Source organism: Papilio xuthus, unplaced genomic scaffold (genome assembly GCF_000836235.2).
Source record: "Papilio xuthus unplaced genomic scaffold, Pxut_1.1 DF828780.1, whole genome shotgun sequence".
Lineage (NCBI taxonomy): Eukaryota > Metazoa > Arthropoda > Insecta > Lepidoptera > Papilionidae > Papilio > Papilio xuthus.
The window spans coordinates 574700-584869 of record NW_013529869.1 but is presented as its reverse complement, the minus strand read 5'-3'; the positions used below and the strand labels follow the sequence as shown (position 1 = coordinate 584869).

Genomic DNA, 10170 nt, shown 5'->3' with positions numbered 1-10170 from the left:
CTTTAAGCAATAACGTTTACAACTCGTGATATGGCTTTCTATAATGTTCTTACAGGCTGAGGACGGGTAATTATATGCGTTATACATGTTATATACAACTATTTAGACTATATATACATGAATATATACAATCCGTATACATTAAAACGGAAAATAGGAATTATTTTGCTTGTTTGTATTTAGACTGTTTTATACGGCCTATGTTGAAGTAATTTTAAATTAAAAAAAATATATATATCATTCCGCCACACAGTCAAATAACGAAACTAAATGAATTTTGATTTGTTTTGTAGATTATGTACGTAACGGGACAACCGTTAACTATTGAGGAGAGAGATAATTTTGCTTTTCCTTAGTTTCACATAAATTATGTTTAAACGCAATTTACATTTGTTTACGCCATACGATTTACAATATAGAATTATTTAATATGAAATGGAGAATGCCATTGATTTTGTTGTTATTATGATCGGTGACATAATTGTTTTTTTTTATAATGAAATAAATAATATATTGATTTATGTTGTATACTGTATAATCAAATCCATAAATACAATGTTCTGTGTACTTATTCCCTACAATGGTTGCAAATGATAACATTTTTTCATAATATTTTTTTTTATTTCATAAAGTTTTGTATATCGTTTTAAGTGTCGCCTATAACAATAAATAAATCATCATTAAATAATAAGACGAGAATAAATATTTTTACAAAGTAATTTGTATATAGTAAATTGTGTTTCAAATATTAATAAAACCTTTTACAGATTATCGTTCTTTTATTTTTAAAACAATATGTTAGAAAACAACTGAGATTTTTTGGGACATGTGCCTACCGTGGTATAGCGATAATCTTTAACAATATTTGTAACATTTCTGGTTCTGGTCAAAATATGTATCTTTAATAACTAGCAGTTGCTCGCAACATCTTAGAGTAAGATAAAAATGAAAAATATAGCCTGTCACCTGAAGACAATATAGCTTCCCAAAAGTGAAAGAATTTTTCAAATTGGTGCAGTAGTTTCGAAACATTCATTGCAAACAAAAAATAAAATCTTTCCTCTTTATGATAAAGTTTTTATAGACCCTATAATTATTTGTTTTGTCACCTTGTGCTTTCACTGCCGAATTCATACAAAAGCTTTTCTATATCTGGCTCATTATCTTTGTAAAAAACAATAACAATATTATGTGTAGCCATTCCATTTTTTATAGAAATAGGGGCAAGTGAGCAACGGTTCGCCTAATATTCGTTGATTAGACGCCCATTCTCAACATCAGTGGAACCGCAGAAGCGTTATTCGAATTGTATGCTTCCGTTAAGTGTTGGATACAGTCAGTCGGGCTTATTGATTAGCTTTACATTATAGACTGTCCAGAAAAATACAACATATTACGGAAATCCCACTCATGACAAGGTTTTTATATTGTTGGTCAAACCCAAACTTTAACATCCAGCAATGGTGACACCGAGCATGGAAAATAAATTTACTAGCAACATTCAGACTATGATGATATTTCGAATTTCAGTTTGACAGTTGACACTTCAATTTGTGCTGTATCGATTATTTGAAGTCCGGCTTCTCTAGTTTGTCTGTCTTTAAAGGTGTAATTTCGTGTACTAAAATAAAAATTTGTTTACAGTGCTAATATTTGAATCGCTAAATACAATCATGGCTCAAGAGACCTTGAAAAATATGTAGGATTTCTTCTTTTACAACTAATATCTTGTTCTGGAAAACCTTATTTGATATATTGATTTTTAATATGGCGCATGTCTTATGAAAAGTTAATTTTATGTTGTTATTTTATTAATTTCTTAAAATATTATTCCTCTTATTATATCACATTCATCATATAATATTTATTTGTCAGTTTTCATCATATCTTTTGTGTCTGCTTTGAGTTGTATTACCAATTGATTGAAAGTGCTGCGCAATACAATAACTGTTAATGTTATACGCAATATGCCTTGATGTATGTTGCAGAAGCCTGAGCCTTCCTTTTAGGACACCGCATGAAGCAATTATTGCTTATGAGATTATTAAGGTTGACGAGGATCTGAAGGGGAACAAAGTGAAGAGATATGTGACATTAAACAACACGGAGCTTGCAATGTTTGTACTTTTCTACCTCTTGTGTTTCTTTTTTCTAAACATTTTGTGTTTAAATATATTATTTTTTCAGAATCTTCGAGGGGACTGATACAAGGAAGTTACGTGTTGCTGTTAATTCTACATTTAAAAATTTGTTACTCATCATCAAGACTCTGAGCGAATTTGGATTTGGCTAATTTCTGCACAACAATGGCAGAACACACACCGGCCCCAACCCCCGCAAGATCTTTGTATGGTTTCATTTTATATTTGTTCAGCAAGACTGCTTTGACTGTTTATTGTATTTGGGCTTTTGTTCCTGACTATTTTTTACACTATTTTAACATTTATTATTACCCAGACAAGTACTGGTCTACAGCCATACCTATACAGTGTTTGGTTGCTTTAACATTGTTTGCTTTTTTGATATATCCAAGTTCCAATTTCATGCTGACTCGTAATATTGATAGCTATAATACAATTGCTGATCCAGTAAAGCCTGTCAGCACAAGATCAAGTTCCAAAGAACAAAAAACCCATCAACCGCAGTCTGCAACCGATCAATGTATTTGTGCTGACCAACGAAATTGCGTAAAGTTGAGCTTCTCAAATGTAAAAGAGAGTACCGTTCCATCGCTACAAGATTTGGATTTTCGCTTTGTGTGTAGAAAATTGTACTTGAATACCCATAAATAATGTCTTCAATAGAATTCAACCAAAGTATTAAATTTTCACTTATCTTTCATGTCTACGATTGGTAGTAAGTAGAATGTAGTAAAAGGTAGAGTAGGTCAAAAATTAAATATTCACACACATATTCATACATCCTATTTTGTAGGAAGCCAAATAATTGCAGTGTATTCCAAAGTTTGCATTCATAACCTAAAAATAAACGCTTTAACATTACTGCTATTGAATTATGTATTCTGCAATCTATGTTATTGCCATTAATATTTGAAATTACGCATAATGTAATTCAATATGTTATCTGTAGTAAATAATCCATTGTAGGTCTGTAGTCTTCAAATAAATGTTGTCTTCAAATTGGTCTTTAATTTATCCTTCAACTTTTTATTTTAGAAAAAAATTACACATGACAAGTTAACACATTCCATGCTACTTATGGAAGCACTTATCAGGTGAAGCAGTGGCTCTGATTGTGTTGACTGCATTTAATAAAGCCTTTATAATATACATAAGGTGAAAAATCAATTCAATAAAAACCTTATTGTACTATTCATTCAATGATATAGATTAACAATTACAGGTTACTGTACTTTTTTACACAAGTATCTTATTTGCTGCAGTTCGAAGTTGTTTTAAGATAGAATCACGTTACAAGAAAAAGAAATACATAAATATGCCGTAGTCATCCTCGTTCTTCGTTATGCTTTCCTAAATGATTCTCGTGTTTTACAAGGTTTTATGAATATTAAACAGAGGCACAATAAACTTTTGTGTAGGAGCCAGTTATTTAGCATTTTCACAAAGAAAACAGTATACAACATGATGTACAGTACAAATACACATATTAGTTGTAATTACAACATAATAGCTCTTATAGTGCGCATATGTCATAGGTGTGTTATACATGTCTTTCAAATTACCATACTCTTAAGTAATAACATGTACAATACTGAACTTAATTATATTTAAGACATAGTTAATCAACCTACAATTTTTAGTGTTTTTTTTTCTGATGATAAAATCAGGTAATAGTATTTTATTGAAGAATCTACAAAGAAGTTTAAAGACTATGAAATAAACATTGATAATTGTATTAATTAATGATTGAATGAATGGGTATAGTATATTTTTCTCTATTTCCTTAATAGCAAGACACATGCTTATTTATATTATAAATACACATTTTCTTGCCACACATATTTGCAGTTGACATGCGCGAATGTCCTAAGAATTTCAGGGCGGAGCCCGGTCAATTCAGATTGGAGTTGCGACTTTTTTTTCACTAACACTTTCATTTCCATATAAGTATAGTAAGATTACTTCTGGATTCGCACTTGATAAAAAATCAGTTTGTTTAGTAAGATACTTTGGATATTTAAATATAAATTGATGATGGTGACATTAAAAAATAAGACATCCTGATAAATTTTAATATTTGGGTCAGTCAAAAATAGAAGCAAGTGTCTCATAAAACCCTTTTACGCTATTTATAAAGTACCTATGATATTCACTTCGAAATTATTATGTTCCCTAATAAAAGAAAAAGAAGCAGTAAGGTAACGACATTCAATTTACAGCCCTATTATAAACAATTAAACTGCTATTTCCTTAATTGTTGTTCATTGTAAAATATTCATATGTTTTATTACAAGAGTGTGAAGAATAAAAAATAGCATGTGTATATGTTGAATTAATTACTAAATCAATAAGTTACTGATAACGAGTACGTACCACCGTAATAAAAATTAAAGCTGGTAATAAGGTTTTATAAGTATGAATATCACAGCCTTCTTAATTCAGACTCATATGCAGGCTTCCTCATTTTTATACAGCTCGCGTCCGAAACGCAGTTATGTTGACATCACCAAATAATAATAGGCACTACTTTAAAAATACCAATGGATTTGAGAACCTCCTCCTTTTTTGAGGTCGATTAAAACTCCTCAAGCCTCACTTGATATTTTGCTTCAATTTTTAACAATTTGTTAAAATAACTTGATATAGTAAAACTTTTAAGGTAGCTATTATAAAAATAGGTTTTAAATTTTTTACATCCATACCATACACGTGAAAGTAGGTAGCTACTTATAAAACTGAACGAGTTGGCATTACGTGAGGAAAATACAAGAATATACCTTTTGAATAAAATGTTCAAACATCTGGTATTCTCTAGTGAATGTAGCATTTTAGTGGCAGCATTAAAAAGTAGCTAATAAATATATGTAGTACAAAAGTAATTTTGATTGATGTTAATGGAAATATAGATTTTCGTTTTAGCACAAATAAAGTAATTCTATAACATATTAAAATCTAGAAAATAGTTCACTTAAACTTATGGTGGTTTTGTCATTTTAAAACGAAATTATGTAAAGAATAATTTGCTTCAATTTCAATTGATATTCAGCCAGTCTCTTTCGGTGGTCTTATATTAACATCATAAAAAAGTACATCGAAATACTTTCCTAATTGGGCTGTTTTTAATATTAAAAAAAATCTAATGTTAGGGATAATCTGGAATCATTAGAAGAATATTAATAACTTGCTTCATATTATTAAATAAATCTATGTATAAAATAATTAACTGTTAAAGGACAATTATGTCATTGTTAATTCACTAATTTAATTGTGTACCGAGCGAGATATTCATCTATGCTGCATCTCGTGTACACTGAGCACTAAAGATGAACGTAGGTATAAATATTTGAATGTCCGTTATCACTATACTATTAAGATTATCTTACTGCTACTTTGCGGAGCTATACGAGATAATAAAAAGATAAATCGCTTCGCCAGAAAAACAAAAAGGACTTTTTTAATTTAAACGAGTGAGTCGACTTCAATTTCGATGTCATCCAATATTTCTTTATGTTATTTTTGTCTCGCAATGCATCTGCAAGTGGTAAATTAACATCTTGCGAATCTCTTGATGATGATTTATCTCCTCCTCTTATAAAATGACTGTGCAATAGCACCAATGAACTTACTAAATAATGACGTGAACACACTAGCAGCACATTTTAATTGATTGGTGCGAGTGCGAGAACGCTATCGTTGAACTTCTTTTATAATTTTCGCTTATAGATTTAATTATCTGTATGTCTATCCATCCATCTATTCGCATTTACAATATTAGTAACAATCACAATCATCAGCTCACTATACGTCCCCACCGAGGGGCTCGGAGCCTACCCTAAACCAAGGATGACTAGGCCATAGTCAACCACGCTGGCCCAGTACGGGTTGGTTGACTTCACACATATCTTTGAATTTCTTCTCAGATATATGCAGGTTGCATCACGATGATTTCCTTCGCCGTAAGAACGTCGGATTAGTAACAATACTAAAGTGATATTCTCCGTTCTTATTTATTTTGGAAAAGCACTTATTGCGATCATTGTTATAGAAGTTGATGCTGCCTTCTATATAGTAAGGTTTTTTGCTCTACCAGCGCCTTGGGCAAGATTTCTACGCGCCCTCTTATTTTCAACACGCATGTAGGGAATGCGGTTAACAGTGTTATATGAGATTGTGTGATTCGCAGACCTGTGGCGCCCCTTTCTGTCTAGCGCCCTAGGCGGTCGCCCAACCGCGCTCTATCCTAACGCCGTTCCTATAAATGTAATGCCACGGATAATATGCTTATACGACTTGACAACAATGTAGACTCGTTTTGTAGAGTCCTTGACCGAGATGCAGATATCGTAAAATGGTTGCAAAGATATAAAAGTCTTGGTAGTGTCAGTGACCCAGGATAATTACGAAATGTAAAGTCGTGCCAATACAGACGAAGAACTCATTTTTACATGATTAATGCCACACAAGAATTGGTATATATGTGAGACACGCTTTGTCGCTTTTAGTGAAGCGAAAGAATATCTTGGGTATATTTGAATTCTCTTTTACATCTCTTAACATTCACGAAACCTTTTTTTATATAACAGAAGGGGGCATACGAGCACCCGAAACACCGAGGTGTTCAGCGACGCCCATGGACATCAGCAATACCAAAGAAACCGCAGATGCGTTGCCGTCCTTTGAGATGGTGATTATATTATACAAATTATATACAAATATGTATATACTCCTTAGTAAACATGAATTAAAATCCTTTCTGCTTTTTTGTTAAAGTAATAAATCATTTTTCATTAATAAATCATTTTTCATTTTCTGCGGATAAACATAACACAATCTGCGTAAGAGAAACATATTTTAAAATTTGTATCGTATTGTTTTAGTGTTTTTGCATTTGGTAACAATTAGTATTAGAGTAGAGAATTACTTGTAATTTAACACAATTGATAAATGTCATCAACAAGGGCGTCAAGACGTATATTTTATAAACGCGTCGCCCAAGCTTACAACGTGGAGAAACGCGACAAGCGCACGCAGTGAAGGTCGGTCGAACAGTAACAGCCATAATTAAAATGGAGGTAAAAATTGTGATAAACCTACGAGGCGTGCTATAATAAAATAATTAATGATGTAATAAATTTGGTTATAAAATAATTCACGCGAATAAATACTTGTGCGTAAAAATATCAGAAATGTGTAAGTTCATGTAAATAAAATATAAAGTCATGTAAATAGTCGACACATATGTAATTCTAAATGTTAAGGTACTTTTCTAGAAAAACTGCAAAATCACAAAAGACAAGTATTAGAATTTGTATTCAAACGATGTCATAAGTAGCAGTTGCCGTTCTAAATTATTTATAAACATATTTTATCTCAATAAATAAATATATTACATTTTGTTTAATATAAATATTCAATCTTTATTAAAAAATAATCTCCATAACATGGACTAATTTTATTATGAAGATTAAATTATACTTACTAATACTACGAAATGTTTATTTTACGATAGATGTTTAACATCTGCAAAACACCTTTTCCTTATTCAAACACATTTAGAAACCTTTGTCACTTGTCTTTTCAAATTCTGTGACCATATTTCTCTGTTTTCTCCAAACTTTTGGGTTTGAAACTAATAATAGCTTCATAGATATAAACATAATAATTTAGAAAAAGGATAAAAATTTGTATAAGTAATTAAGGTATATTATATTAGGGATGTAATTCAGTTCTACAAGCGAGAGTCTGATTTTATAGATAAAATTGTCTGCTGTCGTCTCAGTAGATTGCCTTAATTCTGTTTAATTTTCACGGAGTTCTGCTGCCCCCAAGCCTCGAGCCTCTGTAGCGTTATGACCTACTTTGAAAAATACAGTGCTATTGCTATGGAATAAGTTATTATTACGTACATATTTTTTTTAGCAGGATTAAAATATTTTACTGCATCAAAGTGCAATTCAACGTTTATTGGAACGAATTCATCGTTAAGAACTGAACTGAATTTGAAGTATATTATTTAGGTTCACACTTTTATTTAAAAAAATATAACTTTTTGCTGTAAGTACTTATTTTTCTTACTTCTTTCTTATGTATGCAGTGTAGAGGTCATTACATCTTTTTTGATAAGGCTTGTAATTAAAGATCTTTACCACATACTTACACGAGAAAACCACAGTTTGCTGATAGATTCTTAGCATCATAGTATAATTCCTAAAAAAACTTAAGTTCGCGTTGGTTGCCTTGAAACGCAGACTAGTGTAATACATCTTGTTAAATCAGTCCTTTTAGAAAAATCAACTGTACATCCACACTCTCCTTACAATTTCGCAAGAAATTGACATCCACTTTGTTGATAGGGTTCGAATTCCAATAGGAAAATTAACTTATATGTTTTAGTATTATTCCTATCCGGTTTTTAGTAATATTATGAAACGCAGAGTTTGAACGTGCTATTCTCTAATTTACTAATCGGATTTAAATTAATCTTTTCGCATTCGACGGTCCAATACCAAAGGTTATGAGCTATTTAACGTCATGCTGTGAACCCTAGGAGTCGACAACGAATAATACGTGTGGTGATACAGAAGCTAGTTAGAAGTAGTTAAATATAACATGTAAAACAGCAACATATCAAGTTACCATTCTTAATTTTTTAGTAATTATACCATGATTATTAGCAATATTAATAAACAAAGTGTTATCGTTAATGTATATAAATAAAATGTATTCGATAGTAATGAGTGTGTTGACGGGCGGACCAATTATTTACAGCGATTATCGGGTTTAAACGCGGCGGCGGCGCGCCGAGCAAACACATTATTACTTCGCTCCCTGGCACCTACAAGTATATTCATTGTACAGAAATAATCGTGCTTTGTCTTTCATACGCGAAGGATGCAGACCTAGTGGCTAACGGCTAGCGCTAATTACAACGTCCGACTAATATTAAACACGTTTCCTCGCAATGAGATGTGATTTAATTGTCTCATGATTTACGTGTATGCAATTCACTGCAAATGCACGTTTAACACGGAAACTATTGTAATTGTAGTAAATAATGATAATAAGCCACGCAATCCATAGTAATTGAATAAGAGATGAGAGAGTTAATGAGTTAATTCGATACGGGATCCCCGCGACACGACCGCGACCCACGAATTTGTGTAATGCTTGTCGCGGTTGGCTGTCGCCGAATTGTGGCTGCGCTAAAAATAAATATTTAAACTGACTATCGCAACGAAACCGAAATTGTTTTGTTCTCAGCTAGACTCAGTTTATTTTCTTGAACGCATGCTTTTAATGGAGTATATTTCATCGGCTACGTAAATATGCGTGCGGATTCATTTGTGAAAACACGGCAACAACATAAAAATATGAACGCAAACAGTTGTTATTTTTAATTTTATAGTTCTGTCAGATTGCCTTATTTGTTTAAACTGTAAATTATTATTTCTGTACGTTTTTTTTTTTCATCCAACTTTCATACTGTACGTAAAACAATGCCATTGTATGATGTAGGAGTTTTAAAGATAAAACATAATTTTTTAATTTAAGTATATGAATATTTATTAATCATAAAATTAAGTAATATGAAGATAGTCTATAACTTTTGAAAATATTAAGCCTATTTTGACTAGTGGGTTGTAAGTAAATGTACATAATTTTTGCCAGTAAAAGATTAGGTTAGGGCGGGGACGAGAACCGAGAGCGCGACAATCGCCGCCGCCCGCCGGCCGTCGCCGCCGTGGCGACGCCGCGCCATCATGCAAGCAAATCGCATATTAATTCCAAATTGCTGGCTCAAACAAAAAATATTGCTGTCATATTCATACATATTTCTTGAATAATGTTTTTGTTTAACAAAACATAAAATTTTGACTAGTATTATGCAATAATTTAAGACAATTCATTATATTCGTATATATAGGTAATTTATGTGAAATATTCTACTTTACTTAATTTTTGCTTAGCTCCAAAACAAGAACTAATCACATAGCAATAGCTAGGATGAGGTCTTATTAAAACTATAATA

General features: G+C 31.7%; 1 protein-coding gene across 2 annotated transcripts; it reads left to right on the top strand.

The window, feature by feature from the left end:
- The first annotated feature begins 1521 nt into the window (after positions 1 to 1521).
- On the top strand, positions 1522 to 2883 carry LOC106128242 (phosphatidylinositol glycan anchor biosynthesis class P). Of its 2 annotated transcripts, none has more exons than XM_013326542.1 (3): positions 1522 to 1606; positions 1989 to 2117; positions 2188 to 2883. In XM_013326542.1, the coding sequence occupies exon 3, from the start codon at positions 2307 to 2309 to the stop codon at positions 2790 to 2792; it is 486 nt and encodes a 161-aa protein (XP_013181996.1). In that variant the 5' UTR covers positions 1522 to 1606; positions 1989 to 2117; positions 2188 to 2306; the 3' UTR covers positions 2793 to 2883. The 2 variants fall into 2 exon arrangements, with proteins under 2 accessions (XP_013181996.1, XP_013181995.1); XM_013326541.1 differs by having other exon boundaries at positions 1539 to 1699.
- The last annotated feature ends 7287 nt before the right edge of the window (positions 2884 to 10170 follow it).